This window comes from Oncorhynchus kisutch, linkage group LG23 (assembly GCF_002021735.2).
Source record: "Oncorhynchus kisutch isolate 150728-3 linkage group LG23, Okis_V2, whole genome shotgun sequence".
Classification (NCBI taxonomy): Eukaryota; Metazoa; Chordata; class Actinopteri; order Salmoniformes; family Salmonidae; genus Oncorhynchus; species Oncorhynchus kisutch.
In genome coordinates, this window is record NC_034196.2 from 4,497,063 (window position 1) to 4,524,448 (window position 27,386).

Consider the following 27,386-nt stretch of genomic DNA (forward strand, 5'->3'; position numbering starts at 1 on the left):
AAGCACAGCGTGGAAAGTGTTCATGATAGTTTATATTTTGTTGGTGTTTCATTATTAAATTAACATCAAGTTCTGCAGGGCTAGACAGCTACTGTGCAAAAACAAGATCTCAGGTGGAAAACAGGCTGCCAAAGTTTGATTCCCAATCAGAGACAACGATAGACAGCTGCCTCCCAGCCGACAAAGAAATAGAAAACTAGAATGCCCACCCAAATCACACCCTGACCTAACCAAATAGAGAAATAAACAGGCTCTCTAAGGTCAGGGCGTGACATGTATGTAAACTTCTGACCCACTGGGAATGTGATGAAAGAAATAAAAGCTGAAATATATCATTCTCTCTACTATTATTCTGACATTTCAGATTCTTAAAATAAAGTGGTGAACCTAACTGACCTAAGACAGGGAATTTTTACTAGGATTAAATGTCAGAAATGGTGAAAAACTGAGTTTAAATGTATTTGGCTAAGGTGTATGTAAACTTCAGACTTCAACTGTAGATAAAACAGTCTTCTAAAAATGTCACTATAACAATGTTATGGACCTCATAACAATCTAGTAATGTTATGGACCTCATAACAATCTAGCAATGTTATGGACCTCATAACAATCTAGTAATGTTATGGACCTCATAACAATCTAGTAATGTTATGGACCTCATAACAATCTAGTAATGTTATGGACCTCATAACAATCTAGTAATGTTATGGACCTCATAACAATCTAGTAATGTTATGGACCTCATAACAATCTAGTAATGTTATGGACCTCATAACAATCTAGTAATGTTATAATAACTTGAACAATGTTATGGACCTCATAACAATCTAGTAATGTTCTGGACCTCATAACAATCTAGTAATGTTATGGACCTCATAACAATCTAGTAATGTTATGGACCTCATAACAATCTAGTAATGTTATGGACCTCATAACAATCTAGTAATGTTATAATAACTTGAACAATGTTCTGGACCTCATAACAATCTAGTAATGTTCTGGACCTCATAACAATCTAGTAATGTTATAATAACTTGAACAATGTTATGGACCTCATAACAATCTAGTAATGTTATGGACCTCATAACAATCTAGTAATGGTATGGACCTCATAACAATCTAGTAATGTTCTGGACCTCATAACAATCTAGTAATGTTATAATAACTTGAACAATGTTATGGACCTCGTAACAATCTAGTAATGTTATGGACCTCATAACAATCTAGTAATGGTATGGACCTCATAACAATCTAGTAATGTTATGGACCTCATAACAATCTAGTAATGTTATAATAACTTGAACAATGTTATGGGCCTCATAACAATCTAGTAATGTTATAATAACTTGAACAATGTTATGGACCTCATAACAATCTAGTAATGTTATAATAACTTGAACAATGTTCTGGACCTCATAACAATCTAGTAATGTTATGGACCTCATAACAATGTAGTAATGTTATAATAACTTGAACAATGTTATGGGCCTCATAACAATCTAGTAATGTTATGGACCTCATAACAATCTAGTAATGTTATGGACCTCATAACAATCTAGTAATGTTCTGGACCTCATAACAATCTAGTAATGTTATAATAACTTGAACAATGTTCTGGACCTCATAACAATCTAGTAATGTTATGGACCTCATAACAATCTAGTAATGTTATAATAACTTGAACAATGTTCTGGACCTCATAACAATCTAGTAATGTTATGGACCTCATAACAATCTAGTAATGTTATGGACCTCATAACAATCTAGTAATGTTATAATAACTTGAACAATGTTCTGGACCTCATAACAATCTAGTAATGTTATAATAACTTGAACAATGTTATGGACCTCATAACAATCTAGTAATGTTATGGACCTCATAACAATCTAGTAATGTTATGGACCTCATAACAATCTAGTAATGTTATGGACCTCATAACAATCTAGGAATGTTCTGGACCTCATAACAATCTAGTAATGTTATGGACCTCATAACAATCTAGTAATGTTATAATAACTTGAACAATGTTCTGGACCTCATAACAATCTAGTAATGTTATGGACCTCATAACAATCTAGTAATGTTATAATAACTTGAACAATGTTCTGGACCTCATAACAATCTAGTAATGTTATAATAACTTGAACAATGTTCTGGACCTCATAACAATCTAGTAATGTTATGGACCTCATAACAATCTAGTAATGTTATAATAACTTGAACAATGTTATGGACCTCATAACAATCTAGTAATGTTATGGACCTCATAACAATCTAGTAATGTTATGGACCTCATAACAATCTAGTAATGTTATAATAACTTGAACAATGTTCTGGACCTCATAACAATCTAGTAATGTTATAATAACTTGAACAATGTTATGGACCTCATAACAATCTAGTAATGTTATGGACCTCATAACAATCTAGTAATGTTATAATAACTTGAACAATGTTCTGGATCTCATAACCATCTAGTAATGTTATAATAACTTGAACAATGTTCTGGACCTCATAACAATCTAGTAATGTTATAATAACTTGAACAATGTTCTGGATCTCATAACCATCTAGTAATGTTATAATAACTTGAACAATGTTCTGGACCTCATAACAATCTAGTAATGTTATGGACCTCATAACAATCTAGTAATGTTATAATAACTTGAACAATGTTATGGACCTCATAACAATCTAGTAATGTTATGGACCTCATAACAATCTAGTAATGTTATGGACCTCATAACAATCTAGTAATGTTATAATAACTTGAACAATGTTCTGGACCTCATAACAATCTAGTAATGTTATAATAACTTGAACAATGTTATGGACCTCATAACAATCTAGTAATGTTATGGACCTCATAACAATCTAGTAATGTTATAATAACTTGAACAATGTTCTGGATCTCATAACCATCTAGTAATGTTATAATAACTTGAACAATGTTCTGGACCTCATAACAATCTAGTAATGTTATAATAACTTGAACAATGTTCTGGATCTCATAACCATCTAGTAATGTTATAATAACTTGAACAATGTTCTGGACCTCATAACAATCTAGTAATGTTATGGACCTCATAACAATCTAGTAATGTTATGGACCTCATAACAATCTAGTAATGTTCTGGACATCATAACAATCTAGTAATGTTATAATAACTTGAACAATGTTATGGACCTCATAACAATCTAGTAATGTTATGGACCTCATAACAATCTAGTAATGTTATGGACCTCATAACAATCTAGTAATGTTATGGACCTCATAACAATCTAGCAATGTTATGGACCTCATAACAATCTAGTAATGTTATAATAACTTGAACAATGTTATGGACCTCATAACAATCTAGTAATGTTCTGGACCTCATAACAATCTAGTAATGTTATAATAACTTGAACAATGTTCTGGACCTCATAACAATCTAGTAATGTTATAATAACTTGAACAATGTTCTGGACCTCATAACAATCTAGTAATGTTCTGGACCTCATAACAATCTAGTAATGTTCTGGACCTCATAACAATCTAGTAATGTTCTGGACCTCATAACAATCTAGTAATGTTATAATAACTTGAACAATGTTATGGACCTCATAACAATCTAGTAATGTTATGGACCTCATAACAATCTAGTAATGTTATAATAACTTGAACAATGTTATGGACCTCCATAACAATCTAGTAATGTTATAATAACTTGAACAATGTTATGGACCTCATAACAATCTAGTAATGTTATGGACCTCATAACAATCTAGTAATGGTATGGACCTCATAACAATCTAGTAATGTTCTGGACCTCATAACAATCTAGTAATGTTATAATAACTTGAACAATGTTATGGACCTCGTAACAATCTAGTAATGTTATGGACCTCATAACAATCTAGTAATGGTATGGACCTCATAACAATCTAGTAATGTTATGGACCTCATAACAATCTAGTAATGTTATAATAACTTGAACAATGTTATGGGCCTCATAACAATCTAGTAATGTTATAATAACTTGAACAATGTTATGGACCTCATAACAATCTAGTAATGTTATAATAACTTGAACAATGTTCTGGACCTCATAACAATCTAGTAATGTTATGGACCTCATAACAATGTAGTAATGTTATAATAACTTGAACAATGTTATGGGCCTCATAACAATCTAGTAATGTTATGGACCTCATAACAATCTAGTAATGTTATGGACCTCATAACAATCTAGTAATGTTCTGGACCTCATAACAATCTAGTAATGTTATAATAACTTGAACAATGTTCTGGACCTCATAACAATCTAGTAATGTTATGGACCTCATAACAATCTAGTAATGTTATAATAACTTGAACAATGTTCTGGACCTCATAACAATCTAGTAATGTTATGGACCTCATAACAATCTAGTAATGTTATGGACCTCATAACAATCTAGTAATGTTATAATAACTTGAACAATGTTCTGGACCTCATAACAATCTAGTAATGTTATAATAACTTGAACAATGTTATGGACCTCATAACAATCTAGTAATGTTATGGACCTCATAACAATCTAGTAATGTTATGGACCTCATAACAATCTAGTAATGTTATGGACCTCATAACAATCTAGGAATGTTCTGGACCTCATAACAATCTAGTAATGTTATGGACCTCATAACAATCTAGTAATGTTATAATAACTTGAACAATGTTCTGGACCTCATAACAATCTAGTAATGTTATGGACCTCATAACAATCTAGTAATGTTATAATAACTTGAACAATGTTCTGGACCTCATAACAATCTAGTAATGTTATAATAACTTGAACAATGTTCTGGACCTCATAACAATCTAGTAATGTTATGGACCTCATAACAATCTAGTAATGTTATAATAACTTGAACAATGTTATGGACCTCATAACAATCTAGTAATGTTATGGACCTCATAACAATCTAGTAATGTTATGGACCTCATAACAATCTAGTAATGTTATAATAACTTGAACAATGTTCTGGACCTCATAACAATCTAGTAATGTTATAATAACTTGAACAATGTTATGGACCTCATAACAATCTAGTAATGTTATGGACCTCATAACAATCTAGTAATGTTATAATAACTTGAACAATGTTCTGGATCTCATAACCATCTAGTAATGTTATAATAACTTGAACAATGTTCTGGACCTCATAACAATCTAGTAATGTTATAATAACTTGAACAATGTTCTGGATCTCATAACCATCTAGTAATGTTATAATAACTTGAACAATGTTCTGGACCTCATAACAATCTAGTAATGTTATGGACCTCATAACAATCTAGTAATGTTATAATAACTTGAACAATGTTATGGACCTCATAACAATCTAGTAATGTTATGGACCTCATAACAATCTAGTAATGTTATAATAACTTGAACAATGTTATGGACCTCATAACAATCTAGTAATGTTATGGACCTCATAACAATCTAGTAATGTTATAATAACTTGAACAATGTTCTGGATCTCATAACCATCTAGTAATGTTATAATAACTTGAACAATGTTCTGGACCTCATAACAATCTAGTAATGTTATAATAACTTGAACAATGTTCTGGATCTCATAACCATCTAGTAATGTTATAATAACTTGAACAATGTTCTGGACCTCATAACAATCTAGTAATGTTATGGACCTCATAACAATCTAGTAATGTTATGGACCTCATAACAATCTAGTAATGTTCTGGACATCATAACAATCTAGTAATGTTATAATAACTTGAACAATGTTATGGACCTCATAACAATCTAGTAATGTTATGGACCTCATAACAATCTAGTAATGTTATGGACCTCATAACAATCTAGTAATGTTATGGACCTCATAACAATCTAGCAATGTTATGGACCTCATAACAATCTAGTAATGTTATAATAACTTGAACAATGTTATGGACCTCATAACAATCTAGTAATGTTCTGGACCTCATAACAATCTAGTAATGTTATAATAACTTGAACAATGTTCTGGACCTCATAACAATCTAGTAATGTTATAATAACTTGAACATTGTTCTGGACCTCATAACAATCTAGTAATGTTCTGGACCTCATAACAATCTAGTAATGTTCTGGACCTCATAACAATCTAGTAATGTTCTGGACCTCATAACAATCTAGTAATGTTATAATAACTTGAACAATGTTATGGACCTCATAACAATCTAGTAATGTTATGGACCTCATAACAATCTAGTAATGTTATGGACCTCATAACAATCTAGTAATGTTATAATAACTTGAACAATGTTATGGACCTCCATAACAATCTAGTAATGTTATAATAACTTGAACAATGTTATGGACCTCATAACAATCTAGTAATGTTATAATAACTTGAACAATGTTCTGGACCTCATAACAATCTAGTAATGTTATGGACCTCATAACAATCTAGTAATGTTATAATAACTTGAACAATGTTCTGGACCTCATAACAATCTAGTAATGTTATGGACCTCATAACAATCTAGTAATGTTATGGACCTCATAACAATCTAGTAATGTTCTGGACCTCATAACAATCTAGTAATGTTCTGGACCTCATAACAATCTAGTAATGTTATAATAACTTGAACAATGTTATGGACCTCATAACAATCTAGTAATGTTATGGACCTCATAACAATCTAGTAATGGTATGGACCTCATAACAATCTAGTAATGTTCTGGACCTCATAACAATCTAGTAATGTTATAATAACTTGAACAATGTTATGGACCTCGTAACAATCTAGTAATGTTATGGACCTCATAACAATCTAGTAATGGTATGGACCTCATAACAATCTAGTAATGTTATGGACCTCATAACAATCTAGTAATGTTATAATAACTTGAACAATGTTATGGGCCTCATAACAATCTAGTAATGTTATAATAACTTGAACAATGTTATGGACCTCATAACAATCTAGTAATGTTATAATAACTTGAACAATGTTCTGGACCTCATAACAATCTAGTAATGTTATGGACCTCATAACAATGTGGTAATGTTATAATAACTTGAACAATGTTATGGGCCTCATAACAATCTAGTAATGTTATGGACCTCATAACAATCTAGTAATGTTATGGACCTCATAACAATCTAGTAATGTTCTGGACCTCATAACAATCTAGTAATGTTATAATAACTTGAACAATGTTCTGGACCTCATAACAATCTAGTAATGTTATGGACCTCATAACAATCTAGTAATGTTATAATAACTTGAACAATGTTCTGGACCTCATAACAATCTAGTAATGTTATGGACCTCATAACAATCTAGTAATGTTATGGACCTCATAACAATCTAGTAATGTTATAATAACTTGAACAATGTTCTGGACCTCATAACAATCTAGTAATGTTATAATAACTTGAACAATGTTATGGACCTCATAACAATCTAGTAATGTTATGGACCTCATAACAATCTAGTAATGTTATGGACCTCATAACAATCTAGTAATGTTATGGACCTCATAACAATCTAGGAATGTTCTGGACCTCATAACAATCTAGGAATGTTCTGGACCTCATAACAATCTAGTAATGTTATGGACCTCATAACAATCTAGTAATGTTATAATAACTTGAACAATGTTCTGGACCTCATAACAATCTAGTAATGTTATGGACCTCATAACAATCTAGTAATGTTATAATAACTTGAACAATGTTCTGGACCTCATAACAATCTAGTAATGTTATAATAACTTGAACAATGTTCTGGACCTCATAACAATCTAGTAATGTTATGGACCTCATAACAATCTAGTAATGTTATAATAACTTGAACAATGTTATGGACCTCATAACAATCTAGTAATGTTATGGACCTCATAACAATCTAGTAATGTTATGGACCTCATAACAATCTAGTAATGTTATAATAACTTGAACAATGTTCTGGACCTCATAACAATCTAGTAATGTTATAATAACTTGAACAATGTTATGGACCTCATAACAATCTAGTAATGTTATGGACCTCATAACAATCTAGTAATGTTATAATAACTTGAACAATGTTCTGGATCTCATAACCATCTAGTAATGTTATAATAACTTGAACAATGTTCTGGACCTCATAACAATCTAGTAATGTTATAATAACTTGAACAATGTTCTGGATCTCATAACCATCTAGTAATGTTATAATAACTTGAACAATGTTCTGGACCTCATAACAATCTAGTAATGTTATGGACCTCATAACAATCTAGTAATGTTATAATAACTTGAACAATGTTATGGACCTCATAACAATCTAGTAATGTTATGGACCTCATAACAATCTAGTAATGTTATGGACCTCATAACAATCTAGTAATGTTATAATAACTTGAACAATGTTCTGGACCTCATAACAATCTAGTAATGTTATAATAACTTGAACAATGTTATGGACCTCATAACAATCTAGTAATGTTATGGACCTCATAACAATCTAGTAATGTTATAATAACTTGAACAATGTTCTGGATCTCATAACCATCTAGTAATGTTATAATAACTTGAACAATGTTCTGGACCTCATAACAATCTAGTAATGTTATAATAACTTGAACAATGTTCTGGATCTCATAACCATCTAGTAATGTTATAATAACTTGAACAATGTTCTGGACCTCATAACAATCTAGTAATGTTATGGACCTCATAACAATCTAGTAATGTTATGGACCTCATAACAATCTAGTAATGTTCTGGACATCATAACAATCTAGTAATGTTATAATAACTTGAACAATGTTATGGACCTCATAACAATCTAGTAATGTTATGGACCTCATAACAATCTAGTAATGTTATGGACCTCATAACAATCTAGTAATGTTATGGACCTCATAACAATCTAGCAATGTTATGGACCTCATAACAATCTAGTAATGTTATAATAACTTGAACAATGTTATGGACCTCATAACAATCTAGTAATGTTCTGGACCTCATAACAATCTAGTAATGTTATAATAACTTGAACAATGTTCTGGACCTCATAACAATCTAGTAATGTTATAATAACTTGAACAATGTTCTGGACCTCATAACAATCTAGTAATGTTCTGGACCTCATAACAATCTAGTAATGTTCTGGACCTCATAACAATCTAGTAATGTTCTGGACCTCATAACAATCTAGTAATGTTATAATAACTTGAACAATGTTATGGACCTCATAACAATCTAGTAATGTTATGGACCTCATAACAATCTAGTAATGTTATGGACCTCATAACAATCTAGTAATGTTATAATAACTTGAACAATGTTATGGACCTCCATAACAATCTAGTAATGTTATAATAACTTGAACAATGTTATGGACCTCATAACAATCTAGTAATGTTATAATAACTTGAACAATGTTCTGGACCTCATAACAATCTAGTAATGTTATGGACCTCATAACAATCTAGTAATGTTATAATAACTTGAACAATGTTCTGGACCTCATAACAATCTAGTAATGTTATGGACCTCATAACAATCTAGTAATGTTATGGACCTCATAACAATCTAGTAATGTTATGGACCTCATAACAATCTAGTAATGTTCTGGACCTCATAACAATCTAGTAATGTTATGGACCTCATAACAATCTAGTAATGTTATAATAACTTGAACAATGTTATGGGCCTCATAACAATCTAGTAATGTTATGGACCTCATAACAATCTAGTAATGTTATAATAACTTGAACAATGTTCTGGACCTCATAACAATCTAGTAATGTTATGGACCTCATAACAATCTAGTAATGTTATGGACCTCATAACAATCTAGTAATGTTATGGACCTCATAACAATCTAGTAATGTTATGGACCTCATAACAATCTAGTAATGTTATGGACCTCATAACAATCTAGTAATGTTATAATAACTTGAACAATGTTCTGGACCTCATAACAATCTAGTAATGTTATGGACCTCATAACAATCTAGTAATGTTCTGGACCTCATAACAATCTAGTAATGTTATGGACCTCATAACAATCTAGTAATGTTATGGACCTCATAACAATCTAGTAATGTTATGGACCTCATAACAATCTAGTAATGTTATGGACCTCATAACAATCTAGTAATGTTATAATAACTTGAACAATGTTATGGACCTCATAACAATCTAGTAATGTTATAATAACTTGAACAATGTTATGGGCCTCATAACAATCTAGTAATGTTATGGACCTCATAACAATCTAGTAATGTTATAATAACTTGAACAATGTTCTGGACCTCATAACAATCTAGTAATGTTATGGACCTCATAACAATCTAGTAATATTATGGACCTCATAACAATCTAGTAATGTTATGGACCTCATAACAATCTAGTAATGTTATGGACCTCATAACAATCTAGTAATGTTATGGACCTCATAACAATCTAGTAATGTTATAATAACTTGAACAATGTTCTGGACCTCATAACAATCTAGTAATGTTATGGACCTCATAACAATCTAGTAATGTTCTGGACCTCATAACAATCTAGTAATGTTATGGACCTCATAACAATCTAGTAATGTTATGGACCTCATAACAATCTAGTAATGTTATGGACCTCATAACAATCTAGTAATGTTATAATAACTTGAACAATGTTCTGGACCTCATAACAATCTCGTAATGTTATAATAACTTGAACAATGTTCTGGACCTCATAACAATCTAGTAATGTTCTGGACCTCATAACAATCTAGTAATGTTATAATAACTTGAACAATGTTATGGACCTCATAACAATCTAGTAATGTTATGGACCTCATAACAATCTAGTAATGTTATGGACCTCATAACAATCTAGTAATGTTATGGACCTCATAACAATCTAGTAATGTTATAATAACTTGAACAATGTTCTGGACCTCATAACAATCTCGTAATGTTATAATAACTTGAACAATGTTCTGGACCTCATAACAATCTAGTAATGTTCTGGACCTCATAACAATCTAGTAATGTTATAATAACTTGAACAATGTTATGGACCTCATAACAATCTAGTAATGTTCTGGACCTCATAACAATCTAGTAATGTTATGGACCTCATAACAATCTAGTAATGTTATGGACCTCATAACAATCTAGTAATGTTATGGACCTCATAACAATCTAGTAATGTTATGGACCTCATAACAATCTAGTAATGTTATAATAACTTGAACAATGTTCTGGACCTCATAACAATCTAGTAATGTTATAATAACTTGAACAATGTTCTGGACCTCATAACAATCTAGTAATGTTATAATAACTTGAACAATGTTCTGGACCTCATAACAATCTAGTAATGTTATGGACCTCATAACAATCTAGTAATGTTCTGGACCTCATAACAATCTAGTAATGTTATAATAACGTGAACAATGTTATGGACCTCATAACAATCTAGTAATGTTATGGACCTCATAACAATCTAGTAATGTTATGGACCTCATAACAATCTAGTAATGTTCTGGACCTCATAACAATCTAGTAATGTTCTGGACCTCATAACAATCTAGTAATGTTATGGACCTCCATAACAATCTAGTAATGTTATAATAACTTGAACAATGTTATGGACCTCATAACAATCTAGTAATGCTATAATAACTTGAACAATGTTATGGACCTCATAACAATCTAGTAATGTTATGGACCTCATAACAATCTAGTAATGTTATAATAACTTGAACAATGTTCTGGACCTCATAACAATCTAGTAATGTTATAATAACTTGAACAATGTTATGGACCTCATAACAATCTAGTAATGTTATGGACCTCATAACAATCTAGTAATGTTATGGACCTCATAACAATCTAGTAATGTTATGGACCTCCATAACAATCTAGTAATGTTATAATAACTTGAACAATGTTATGGACCTCATAACAATCTAGTAATGTTATGGACCTCATAACAATCTAGTAATGTTATGGACCTCATAACAATCTAGTAATGTTATGGACCTCATAACAATCTAGTAATGTTATGGACCTCATAACAATCTAGTAATGTTATAATAACTTGAACAATGTTCTGGACCTCATAACAATCTAGTAATGTTATAATAACTTGAACAATGTTCTGGACCTCATAACAATCTAGTAATGTTATAATAACTTGAACAATGTTATGGACCTCATAACAATCTAGTAATGTTATGGACCTCATAACAATCTAGTAATGTTATGGACCTCATAACAATCTAGTAATGGTATGGACCTCATAACAATCTAGTAATGTTATGGACCTCATAACAATCTAGTAATGGTATGGACCTCATAACAATCTAGTAATGTTATGGACCTCATAACAATCTAGTAATGTTATGGACCTCATAACAATCTAGTAATGTTATAATAACTTGAACAATGTTCTGGACCTCATAACAATCTAGTAATGTTCTGGACCTCATAACAATCTAGTAATGTTCTGGACCTCATAACAATCTAGTAATGTTATGGACCTCATAACAATCTAGTAATGTTATGGACCTCATAACAATCTAGTAATGTTATGGACCTCATAACAATATAGTAATGTTATAATAACTTGAACAATGTTCTGGACCTCATAACAATCTAGTAATGTTATAATAACTTGAACAATGTTCTGGACCTCATAACAATCTAGTAATGTTATAATAACTTGAACAATGTTCTGGACCTCATAACAATCTAGTAATGTTATGGACCTCATAACAATCTAGTAATGTTCTGGACCTCATAACAATCTAGTAATGTTATAATAACGTGAACAATGTTATGGACCTCATAACAATCTAGTAATGTTATGGACCTCATAACAATCTAGTAATGTTATGGACCTCATAACAATCTAGTAATGTTCTGGACCTCATAACAATCTAGTAATGTTCTGGACCTCATAACAATCTAGTAATGTTATGGACCTCCATAACAATCTAGTAATGTTATAATAACTTGAACAATGTTATGGACCTCATAACAATCTAGTAATGCTATAATAACTTGAACAATGTTATGGACCTCATAACAATCTAGTAATGTTATGGACCTCATAACAATCTAGTAATGTTATAATAACTTGAACAATGTTCTGGACCTCATAACAATCTAGTAATGTTATAATAACTTGAACAATGTTATGGACCTCATAACAATCTAGTAATGTTATGGACCTCATAACAATCTAGTAATGTTATGGACCTCCATAACAATCTAGTAATGTTATAATAACTTGAACAATGTTATGGACCTCATAACAATCTAGTAATGTTATGGACCTCACAACAATCTAGTAATGTTATGGACCTCATAACAATCTAGTAATGTTATGGACCTCATAACAATCTAGTAATGGTATGGACCTCATAACAATCTAGTAATGTTATGGACCTCATAACAATCTAGTAATGTTATGGACCTCATAACAATCTAGTAATGTTATAATAACTTGAACAATGTTCTGGACCTCATAACAATCTAGTAATGTTCTGGACCTCATAACAATCTAGTAATGTTCTGGACCTCATAACAATCTAGTAATGTTATGGACCTCATAACAATCTAGTAATGTTATGGACCTCATAACAATCTAGTAATGTTATAATAACTTGAACAATGTTATGGGCCTCATAACAATCTTGTAATGTTATGGACCTCATAACAATCTAGTAATGTTATAATAACTTGAACAATGTTCTGGACCTCATAACAATCTAGTAATGTTATGGACCTCATAACAATCTAGTAATGTTATGGACCTCATCACAATCTAGTAATGTTATAATAACTTGAACAATGTTATGGACCTCCATAACAATCTAGTAATGTTATAATAACTTGAACAATGTTATGGACCTCATAACAATCTAGTAATGTTATAATAACTTGAACAATGTTCTGGACCTCATAACAATCTAGTAATGTTATGGACCTCATAACAATCTGGTAATGTTATAATAACTTGAACAATGTTCTGGACCTCATAACAATCTAGTAATGTTATGGACCTCATAACAATCTAGTAATGTTATGGACCTCATAACAATCTAGTAATGTTATGGACCTCATAACAATCTAGTAATGTTCTGGACCTCATAACAATCTAGTAATGTTATGGACCTCATAACAATCTAGTAATGTTATAATAACTTGAACAATGTTATGGGCCTCATAACAATCTAGTAATGTTATGGACCTCATAACAATCTAGTAATGTTATAATAACTTGAACAATGTTCTGGACCTCATAACAATCTAGTAATGTTATGGACCTCATAACAATCTAGTAATGTTATGGACCTCATAACAATCTAGTAATGTTATGGACCTCATAACAATCTAGTAATGTTATGGACCTCATAACAATCTAGTAATGTTATGGACCTCATAACAATCTAGTAATGTTATAATAACTTGAACAATGTTCTGGACCTCATAACAATCTAGTAATGTTATGGACCTCATAACAATCTAGTAATGTTCTGGACCTCATAACAATCTAGTAATGTTATGGACCTCATAACAATCTAGTAATGTTATGGACCTCATAACAATCTAGTAATGTTATGGACCTCATAACAATCTAGTAATGTTATGGACCTCATAACAATCTAGTAATGTTATAATAACTTGAACAATGTTATGGACCTCATAACAATCTAGTAATGTTATAATAACTTGAACAATGTTATGGGCCTCATAACAATCTAGTAATGTTATGGACCTCATAACAATCTAGTAATGTTATAATAACTTGAACAATGTTCTGGACCTCATAACAATCTAGTAATGTTATGGACCTCATAACAATCTAGTAATATTATGGACCTCATAACAATCTAGTAATGTTATGGACCTCATAACAATCTAGTAATGTTATGGACCTCATAACAATCTAGTAATGTTATGGACCTCATAACAATCTAGTAATGTTATAATAACTTGAACAATGTTCTGGACCTCATAACAATCTAGTAATGTTATGGACCTCATAACAATCTAGTAATGTTCTGGACCTCATAACAATCTAGTAATGTTATGGACCTCATAACAATCTAGTAATGTTATGGACCTCATAACAATCTAGTAATGTTATGGACCTCATAACAATCTAGTAATGTTATGGACCTCATAACAATCTAGTAATGTTATAATAACTTGAACAATGTTCTGGACCTCATAACAATCTCGTAATGTTATAATAACTTGAACAATGTTCTGGACCTCATAACAATCTAGTAATGTTCTGGACCTCATAACAATCTAGTAATGTTATAATAACTTGAACAATGTTATGGACCTCATAACAATCTAGTAATGTTATGGACCTCATAACAATCTAGTAATGTTATGGACCTCATAACAATCTAGTAATGTTATGGACCTCATAACAATCTAGTAATGTTATAATAACTTGAACAATGTTCTGGACCTCATAACAATCTCGTAATGTTATAATAACTTGAACAATGTTCTGGACCTCATAACAATCTAGTAATGTTCTGGACCTCATAACAATCTAGTAATGTTATAATAACTTGAACAATGTTATGGACCTCATAACAATCTAGTAATGTTCTGGACCTCATAACAATCTAGTAATGTTATGGACCTCATAACAATCTAGTAATGTTATGGACCTCATAACAATCTAGTAATGTTATGGACCTCATAACAATCTAGTAATGTTATGGACCTCATAACAATCTAGTAATGTTATAATAACTTGAACAATGTTCTGGACCTCATAACAATCTAGTAATGTTATAATAACTTGAACAATGTTCTGGACCTCATAACAATCTAGTAATGTTATGGACCTCATAACAATCTAGTAATGTTCTGGACCTCATAACAATCTAGTAATGTTATAATAACGTGAACAATGTTATGGACCTCATAACAATCTAGTAATGTTATGGACCTCATAACAATCTAGTAATGTTATGGACCTCATAACAATCTAGTAATGTTCTGGACCTCATAACAATCTAGTAATGTTCTGGACCTCATAACAATCTAGTAATGTTATGGACCTCCATAACAATCTAGTAATGTTATAATAACTTGAACAATGTTATGGACCTCATAACAATCTAGTAATGCTATAATAACTTGAACAATGTTATGGACCTCATAACAATCTAGTAATGTTATGGACCTCATAACAATCTAGTAATGTTATAATAACTTGAACAATGTTCTGGACCTCATAACAATCTAGTAATGTTATAATAACTTGAACAATGTTATGGACCTCATAACAATCTAGTAATGTTATGGACCTCATAACAATCTAGTAATGTTATGGACCTCATAACAATCTAGTAATGTTATGGACCTCCATAACAATCTAGTAATGTTATAATAACTTGAACAATGTTATGGACCTCATAACAATCTAGTAATGTTATGGACCTCATAACAATCTAGTAATGTTATGGACCTCATAACAATCTAGTAATGGTATGGACCTCATAACAATCTAGTAATGTTATGGACCTCATAACAATCTAGTAATGGTATGGACCTCATAACAATCTAGTAATGTTATGGACCTCATAACAATCTAGTAATGTTATGGACCTCATAACAATCTAGTAATGTTATAATAACTTGAACAATGTTCTGGACCTCATAACAATCTAGTAATGTTCTGGACCTCATAACAATCTAGTAATGTTCTGGACCTCATAACAATCTAGTAATGTTATGGACCTCATAACAATCTAGTAATGTTATGGACCTCATAACAATCTAGTAATGTTATGGACCTCATAACAATATAGTAATGTTATAATAACTTGAACAATGTTCTGGACCTCATAACAATCTAGTAATGTTATAATAACTTGAACAATGTTCTGGACCTCATAACAATCTAGTAATGTTATGGACCTCATAACAATCTAGTAATGTTCTGGACCTCATAACAATCTAGTAATGTTATAATAACGTGAACAATGTTATGGACCTCATAACAATCTAGTAATGTTATGGACCTCATAACAATCTAGTAATGTTATGGACCTCATAACAATCTAGTAATGTTCTGGACCTCATAACAATCTAGTAATGTTATGGACCTCCATAACAATCTAGTAATGTTATAATAACTTGAACAATGTTATGGACCTCATAACAATCTAGTAATGCTATAATAACTTGAACAATGTTATGGACCTCATAACAATCTAGTAATGTTATAATAACTTGAACAATGTTCTGGACCTCATAACAATCTAGTAATGTTATAATAACTTGAACAATGTTATGGACCTCATAACAATCTAGTAATGTTATGGACCTCATAACAATCTAGTAATGTTATGGACCTCATAACAATCTAGTAATGTTATGGACCTCCATAACAATCTAGTAATGTTATAATAACTTGAACAATGTTATGGACCTCATAACAATCTAGTAATGTTATGGACCTCATAACAATCTAGTAATGTTATGGACCTCATAACAATCTAGTAATGGTATGGACCTCATAACAATCTAGTAATGGTATGGACCTCATAACAATCTAGTAATGTTATGGACCTCATAACAATCTAGTAATGTTATAATAACTTGAACAATGTTCTGGACCTCATAACAATCTAGTAATGTTCTGGACCTCATAACAATCTAGTAATGCTCTGGACCTCATAACAATCTAGTAATGTTATGGACCTCATAACAATCTAGTAATGTTATGGACCTCATAACAATCTAGTAATGTTATAATAACTTGAACAATGTTATGGGCCTCATAACAATCTAGTAATGTTATGGACCTCATAACAATCTAGTAATGTTATAATAACTTGAACAATGTTCTGGACCTCATAACAATCTAGTAATGTTATGGACCTCATAACAATCTAGTAATGTTATGGACCTCATAACAATCTAGTAATGTTATAATAACTTGAACAATGTTCTGGACCTCATAACAATCTAGTAATGTTATAATAACTTGAACAATGTTATGGACCTCATAACAATCTAGTAATGTTATGGACCTCATAACAATCTAGTAATGTTATGGACCTCATAACAATCTAGTAATGTTATGGACCTCATAACAATCTAGTAATGTTATAATAACTTGAACAATGTTCTGGACCTCATAACAATCTCGTAATGTTATAATAACTTGAACAATGTTCTGGACCTCATAACAATCTAGTAATGGTATGGACCTCATAACAATCTAGTAATGTTATGGACCTCATAACAATCTAGTAATGGTATGGACCTCATAACAATCTAGTAATGTTATGGACCTCATAACAATCTAGTAATGTTATGGACCTCATAACAATCTAGTAATGTTATAATAACTTGAACAATGTTCTGGACCTCATAACAATCTAGTAATGTTCTGGACCTCATAACAATCTAGTAATGTTCTGGACCTCATAACAATCTAGTAATGTTATGGACCTCATAACAATCTAGTAATGTTATGGACCTCATAACAATCTAGTAATGTTATGGACCTCATAACAATATAGTAATGTTATAATAACTTGAACAATGTTCTGGACCTCATAACAATCTAGTAATGTTATAATAACTTGAACAATGTTCTGGACCTCATAACAATCTAGTAATGTTATGGACCTCATAACAATCTAGTAATGTTCTGGACCTCATAACAATCTAGTAATGTTATAATAACGTGAACAATGTTATGGACCTCATAACAATCTAGTAATGTTATGGACCTCATAACAATCTAGTAATGTTATGGACCTCATAACAATCTAGTAATGTTCTGGACCTCATAACAATCTAGTAATGTTATGGACCTCCATAACAATCTAGTAATGTTATAATAACTTGAACAATGTTATGGACCTCATAACAATCTAGTAATGCTATAATAACTTGAACAATGTTATGGACCTCATAACAATCTAGTAATGTTATAATAACTTGAACAATGTTCTGGACCTCATAACAATCTAGTAATGTTATAATAACTTGAACAATGTTATGGACCTCATAACAATCTAGTAATGTTATGGACCTCATAACAATCTAGTAATGTTATGGACCTCATAACAATCTAGTAATGTTATGGACCTCCATAACAATCTAGTAATGTTATAATAACTTGAACAATGTTATGGACCTCATAACAATCTAGTAATGTTATGGACCTCATAACAATCTAGTAATGTTATGGACCTCATAACAATCTAGTAATGTTATGGACCTCATAACAATCTAGTAATGGTATGGACCTCATAACAATCTAGTAATGGTATGGACCTCATAACAATCTAGTAATGTTATGGACCTCATAACAATCTAGTAATGTTATAATAACTTGAACAATGTTCTGGACCTCATAACAATCTAGTAATGTTCTGGACCTCATAACAATCTAGTAATGCTCTGGACCTCATAACAATCTAGTAATGTTATGGACCTCATAACAATCTAGTAATGTTATGGACCTCATAACAATCTAGTAATGTTATAATAACTTGAACAATGTTATGGGCCTCATAACAATCTAGTAATGTTATGGACCTCATAACAATCTAGTAATGTTATAATAACTTGAACAATGTTCTGGACCTCATAACAATCTAGTAATGTTATGGACCTCATAACAATCTAGTAATGTTATGGACCTCATAACAATCTAGTAATGTTATAATAACTTGAACAATGTTCTGGACCTCATAACAATCTAGTAATGTTATAATAACTTGAACAATGTTATGGACCTCATAACAATCTAGTAATGTTCTGGACCTCATAACAATCTAGTAATGTTATAATAACTTGAACAATGTTCTGGACCTCATAACAATCTAGTAATGTTATAATAACTTGAACAATGTTATGGACTTCATAACAATCTAGTAATGTTATAATAACTTGAACAATGTTCTGGATCTCATAACAATCTAGTAATGTTATAATAACTTGAACAATGTTCTGGACCTCATAACAATCTAGTAATGTTATGGACCTCATAACAATCTAGTAATGTTATGGACCTCATAACAATCTAGTAATGTTCTGGACATCATAACAATCTAGTAATGTTATAATAACTTGAACAATGTTATGGACCTCATAACAATCTAGTAATGTTCTGGACCTCATAACAATCTAGTAATGTTATAATAACTTGAACAATGTTCTGGACCTCATAACAATCTAGTAATGTTATAATAACTTGAACAATGTTCTGGACCTCATAACAATCTAGTAATGTTCTGGACCTCATAACAATCTAGTAATGTTATAATAACTTGAACAATGTTCTGGACCTCATAACAATCTAGTAATGTTATAATAACTTGAACAATGTTCTGGACCTCATAACAATCTAGTAATGTTCTGGACCTCATAACAATCTAGTAATGTTCTGGACCTCATAACAATCTAGTAATGTTATGGACCTCATAACAATCTAGTAATGTTATGGACCTCATAACAATCTAGTAATGTTCTGGACCTCATAACAATCTAGCAATGTTCTGGACCTCATAACAATCTAGCAATGTTATAATAACTTGAACAATGTTATGGACCTCATAACAATCTAGTAATGTTATGGACCTCATAACAATCTAGTAATGTTATAATAACTTGAACAATGTTATGGACCTCATAACAATCTAGTAATGTTCTGGACCTCATAACAATCTAGTAATGTTATAATAACTTGAACAATGTTATGGACCTCCATAACAATCTAGTAATGTTATAATAACTTGAACAATGTTATGGACCTCATAACAATCTAGTAATGTTCTGGACCTCATAACAATCTAGTAATGTTATAATAACTTGAACAATGTTATGGACCTCCATAACAATCTAGTAATGTTATAATAACTTGAACAATGTTATGGACCTCATAACAATCTAGTAATGTTATGGACCTCATAACAATCTAGTAATGTTATAATAACTTGAACAATGTTATGGGCCTCATAACAATCTAGTAATGTTATGGACCTCATAACAATCTAGTAATGTTAATAATAACTTGAACAATGTTATGGACCTCATAACAATCTAGTAATGTTATAATAACTTGAACAATGTTCTGGACCTCATAACAATCTAGTAATGTTATAATAACTTGAACAATGTTATGGGCCTCATAACAATCTAGTAATGTTATAATAACTTGAACAATGTTCTGGACCTCATAACAATCTAGTAATGTTATAATAACTTGAACAATGTTATGGGCCTCATAACAATCTAGTAATGTTATAATAACTTGAACAATGTTATGGGCCTCATAACAATCTAGTAATGTTATAATAACTTGAACAATGTTCTGGACCTCATAACAATCTAGTAATGTTATGGACCTCATAACAATCTAGTAATGTTCTGGACCTCATAACAATCTAGTAATGTTAGAATAACTTGAACAATGTTATGGACCTCATAACAATCTAGTAATGTTATGTACCTCATAACAATCTAGTAATGTTATGGACCTCATAACAATCTAGTAATGTTCTGGACCTCATAACAATCTAGTAATGTTATGGACCTCATAACAATCTAGTAATGTTATGGACCTCATAACAATCTAGTAATGTTCTGGACCTCATAACAATCTAGTAATGTTCTGGACCTCATAACAATCTAGTAATGTTCTGGACCTCATAACAATCTAGTAATGTTATGGACCTCATAACAATCTAGTAATGTTATAATAACTTGAACAATGTTATGGACCTCATAACAATCTAGTAATGTTATAATAACTTGAACAATGTTATGGACCTCATAACAATCTAGTAATGTTATGGACCTCATAACAATCTAGTAATGTTATGGACCTCATAACAATCTAGTAATGTTATGGACCTCCATAACAATCTAGTAATGTTATAATAACTTGAACAATGTTATGGACCTCATAACAATCTAGTAATGTTATGGACCTCATAACAATCTAGTAATGTTATGGACCTCATAACAATCTAGTAATGGTATGGACCTCATAACAATCTAGTAATGTTATGGACCTCATAACAATCTAATGTTATAATAACTTGAACAATGTTCTGGACCTCATAACAATCTAGTAATGTTATAATAACTTGAACAATGTTATGGACCTCATAACAATCTAGTAATGTTCTGGACCTCATAACAATCTAGTAATGTTATGGACCTCATAACAATCTAGTAATGGTATGGACCTCATAACAATCTAGTAATGTTATGGACCTCATAACAATCTAGTAATGTTCTGGACCTCATAACAATCTAATGTTATAATAACTTGAACAATGTTCTGAAATAACCCTCTAACTCCTTTCTGTCAACCTCCAGCTGTCGGAGACTGTAGTCCTGCAGAACGGGGATTTCCTGATCCGTGATTCGCTGATTAACATGGGCGACTACGTCCTAACGACCCGTTGGAACCACCAGGTTCTGCATCTCAGGATCACCAAGGTCCTGGTTAAGTCCAGCACTGAGTCGAAGGTATGTATTGTAACTTGCAGACCTGGGTTCGTGTACTATTTCAGGTGTTTGAATGACTTTTCAATACATTTCAAAACAAGGATTTAAATCCTATGTATTTGAAAAAACAAGTTGCTGAACATGTAAATGCATTTGAAAAGAATTGTTATGGATTTACAATTCCTTCAAATACATATCATTGGAAGTGTTTGAAAGACAGTATTTTCTAATACATATTTGATTTCATTTTATTTGAAATAACAAACTATTTACAATTATATAGGTCTTGTTTCACTGTTTAATCACAATATGCAGCCCATACTTTACATTGGTGTCTCATGAAAGAGGACAAGATGCCATGTTATATTTTTAAAAACATCAGAGTTTCAAAAAGCTCATCAGACATTGAGTAGCGATCTGTTCTGAAGATACACCCCCCCCCCCCCCCCCCAATGCTGAAAAGCCGCTCCCCAGCTTCGGATGATGCTCGGACATGTAGGTACACAGCAGCAACTCTGCTCAGTGTTGGGCGTGTGTGACTGAGGATCAGCTCGATGGAAGATATGAGGTGATGAGGTAATCATCAATTTCTCTATTCTGTGGTTGTTCCATGCAACCGAACAGTGTGTCCAGGCGACTTTGTTGGTGGTGATGGCTCACTGTGTGGGACATCCTATGTTGTGCTGGTGAACTTTGTGTCCAGATCATTGATGTCCTGCCTTAAGGGCAGCCTTCTCTGTGGCATTGCACTGTGCCAGTTTAAAGCGTGGGATCCAAGACTGAGGCAATCTGGTGCGGCTTCTTCTGCTCATAAACAGTCAGGCACTTCTCAACTACTTCTTTTAGTTTTTTGTCACGCTTTTTTTTTCGACCTGGTGAATCAATTGGTGAGATGTTTAGTCAGTCCTCTGATGCGTGGAATGATGTAGCTGGCTGTGACGATATCAGATCCTTGCACACAATCTGTGGCAACCTCAAAGGGGGTTAGGATGTCCACAGCATCAGCACTGACATACTTCTTGTGCATGGATAGCTTGGTGACAGGCAGTGTGTTATGCTTCATCCACATTGAGAGAATCATTTTCGGTTGAGTTCCACCTTATGACAGTGGCTGGTTGGCAGACAATTCTTCCCTTTCATGAGATCCTGTGCAAATGTTAGTGGGAGACAATGTTGGAGGATTTGGAAATGGCTGTGTTGAGGTTATCTGCAGATTTAGGCCGTATAAACATATTCAAATACACGGTCACCAGGTCGGCCAAAACTCCATCCCACCAAAACAGGCTTGTCAAACAGCTCTTACACTGAAAGGGCATTGTTATAATTTCCACAATTTCAGAGTGTTATTCCAACCTCATCATGTGGAAATACCGGCCAAAAGTGTGCAAAGCTGTCATCAAGGCAAAGGCTATTTAAAGATTCTGAAATATTAAATATATTTAGATTTGTTTAACACCATTTTGGTTACTCCTTGATTCCATATGTGTTATTTAATAGTTTTGATGTCTTCACTAGTATTCTACAATGTAGAAAACAGTCCAAATAAAGAAAAACCATTGAATGAGCAGGTGTTTCTAAAACTCTTGACCGGTAAGTGTATACAACACAGGAAAATCTCGTTTTTGACTGCACCGGGCCTTAAAGATTTAATGAAAAGTCTAGTCATAGGTGACTATGGATAAACTATTTAGATATTTTTATGATCTATTGATTATTGTATATGAACTGTTGACTGTTGTCGTTTTATGCTGCTATCTGATTTTACTCCTAATATTGTTGGTCATCGTCTTTTTGTCCTAGTGACTGTGTTGCAGTGATTTGACAACTAAGTGTTTCTTATTTGATCTTAAGGTCCAGTACCTGTTAGAGACGGACAGCTTCGACTCCATACCTGAACTGGTGAGGTTCTACGTGGCCGGCCGGCGGCCTGTCTCCCAGCCCAGTGGAGCCCAGATCTACTGTCCAATCATACGCACCCTACCCCTGCGCTACCTGGAGGCCACATTTGCCTTAGCCAATAGCAGGCACAGCCTGGCCCACTCACCGTCCAGTCAGAGAGGAGCGTACATCAAGAGGCGGAGCGTAACCATGAACGACGGATTGACCACAGAGAAGCTGATACCTCACAGGTGAGAGACAGACTGACATGGTATCATTGTTCTATTCTCTTCTTCTTCTACGACATTCTTGTTCAGTGTGTGTGTGTGTGTGTGTGTGTCTCTCAGTGTTGTAAAGCAGATGTTTCATTGCCCATTCATTCCCATTGTGCGGTCAGTGATGTGGAGTCCATCAGTCCAGTGGAACCACCAGTTCTCCCAGTACCAGTCCCAGTACCTACCCCCGTACCAGTGGTACCAAAGCCAGAAGTGAAAGCTGCTGTCGTGGGGTGCAGGTGGTGTGTGTAAGCCCATTTGGGTCAGAACACCGGTGTTATGATAGAGTACTGACCCCTTCTCACTCTCACCCCCTGCCTCTGATTCACTGAGAGCATGCTAGATCTGAGCCATACTTTAGACTCTGTACAATATGGCTCGGTGTTAAACTGGTTGCTACACCGGTCACTCTGACACTGAACTGTCTGCACATCCTTAAAACGCATGACTGTCTGTTTCCTCCTCCTCGGCACAGCAACCCGAGGTCAAGCTGAGAGGTCAAGCTTAGCCTGGTCACAGATCTGTTTGCGCTTCCTTCAAATCAAACCTTGTCAACTCGTATGGTCATTGTCCTGCCAAACATGACATGACAGTGACCATGTGGCCATGCAGCTTAAACAGATCTGGGACAAGGATAACGTTGTTTCACCTCTTCTTAGAAGACCAATAAGGGGAAAAATGTTTATCTGGCACTTAAGTTAAAATCTAGACTTTTGGGGCATTTAATCAAATGAAAAGAATCCTGTGACATCTCTCACACGGTTCATGGGAACCCAGCCACATTACAAAACAATTGGAAATGACTGTGTTGGTTTGTGTTTTGCAGCCCTTCTACTATTCACAACCACAAGGATGCGATGAGGAACTGTGCCGTGAGTATGGATCAGATCCAGGAGTATCGCTGTCCCCTGTCTCCTGTAGGAGAAACACCTCTCTCCCCAGCATACAGCCACAGTGAGTGTTTCTGTCATGGAGATGCAGATTATTTTACAAGGTGGTGGTGTGGTGCATTTGATTGAGCATGCCTGTCTACAGTGTAAGATGGGTAGGGTTTGCACTTTTGAGACAATTCCATTAGCTCCATTGCCCCCAGGCGAGCTCAAGCACAGCTAAAGAAAAAACATTACGAATTGAACCCTCGTATTGAACCCTCGTATTGAACCCTCGTATTGAACCCTCGTATTGAACCCTCGTATTGAACCCTCGTATTGAATATACAATACATGTGTGTAACCCCCTGCTTATCTCCCCAGTCCACAGACACAGAACCCAGTCAGGGGGTAGAGTTCTGGCAGTGGTTCCCCCCTCACCAGTCCTGAGACGCTCCAGCGAGCCCCAGCTCAGCCCTGGCTCCAACAACAACCTACCCGACATGCTAGCTGCCAGCTCCCACTCCACCCCGGCCCACTGCTCCTGCCCAGCCCCAGCAGGGGGCTCTGGAACAGAGGGAAGCTACTGCGACCTCAGGCCCTCCCCGGCCCCATGTCCCGGGGCTCCATGTGCCGCTGGTATGCCCCCCACGCCTCCAGCTAAGAGCTACGTGGAACGGCTGCGTGTGGAGGAGGGCCGAGGGCCTGCCCCAGGGAGGGAGAATGGAGCAGGGGCTGGGGGAGAGGCGTTCAGCGCCCCCCTGGTGGAGACTGCCTCCTCCTTCAGACCAGGGAAGTACCTGTCGCCCCTGATCCCCCAGGAGAACAAGCCCTTGGAGATGAGCGTGCTGAAGAGAGTCAAGGAGTTGTTGGCTGAGGTGGACGCTAGGACGGCTGCTAAACACATCACAATGGCCGACTGCACGGTATGGACACACGTGCATACAGTATGGACCCATAGGACTTTGAATAGGGTTATAAGAGCAGCATTCTGGCACTGTGCACCTTGGACCCCTGAACGTAACTCAGTGATGTCACTAATCTCCTACGGTCAGCCACACTACTCCGTCACAGAGTGTTGCTCAATTAACTCCTGTTAATGGTAGAGCAGCAGAGAGCAACCTGAGGTTAATACAGGGACGACTATACTACTATCAACACTATTTACTCAACTCATTATTTGACTTTGAATTAAGAGCCAATTAACCACATGTTGCAGTGACCATGAATACATTAAGATAGGGAGGGTTTATTGTCATTTCTATCTCCTCTCTCTCACCTCTCCTATCCTTCACGACCTCTCTGCTTCCTTCACTCACTCCTTCCCTCTATGTTGTGCTTCCTCCTCCTGTCTGTCTGCAGGTGGCAAGGATACTGGGCGTTACCAAGGAGATGCAGAGGATGATGGGAGTAGGTTCAGGACTTGAGCTTTTGACTCTACCTCACGGACATCAGCTGAGACTGGACCTACTGGAGAGGTAAGGGTTAATGTTAATATAATATGTAGGTTTGTGGTTGAGGCCTAGGGTTGAACTGGGATGTAGACATGAAGTTAGGGTTGAACTGGGATGAAGACATGAAGCTAGGGTTAGGGTTGTGGTTGAGGCTAGGGTTGAACTGGGATGTAGACAGGGTTAGGGTTGGACTGGGATGAAGACATGAAGTTAGGGTTAGGGTTGAGGTTAGGGTTGGACTGGGATGTAGACAGGGTTAGGGTTGGACTGGGATGTAGACATGAAGTTAGGGTTGAACTGGGATGTAGACAGGGTTAGGGTTGAACTGGGATGAAGACATGAAGTTAGGGTTGAACTGGGATGAAGACATGAAGTTAGGGTTGTGGTTGAGGCTAGGGTTGGACTGGGATGTAGACAT

General features: G+C 33.9%; 1 protein-coding gene across 2 annotated transcripts in view; it reads left to right on the forward strand.

Moving 5' to 3' along the window:
• The window catches only part of LOC109868632 (SH2 domain-containing protein 3C), a 124,871-nt gene that overhangs the window by 80,878 nt on the left and 16,607 nt on the right, over positions 1 to 27,386 (forward strand). For both annotated transcript variants that reach the window (XM_031802934.1, XM_020458330.2), the window contains 5 exons: positions 22,361 to 22,513; positions 24,344 to 24,621; positions 25,472 to 25,599; positions 25,899 to 26,440; positions 26,877 to 26,992. In XM_031802934.1, coding sequence (XP_031658794.1) covers positions 22,361 to 22,513; positions 24,344 to 24,621; positions 25,472 to 25,599; positions 25,899 to 26,440; positions 26,877 to 26,992 — 1,217 coding nt within the window. The remainder of the gene's footprint in view (positions 1 to 22,360; positions 22,514 to 24,343; positions 24,622 to 25,471; positions 25,600 to 25,898; positions 26,441 to 26,876; positions 26,993 to 27,386) is intronic.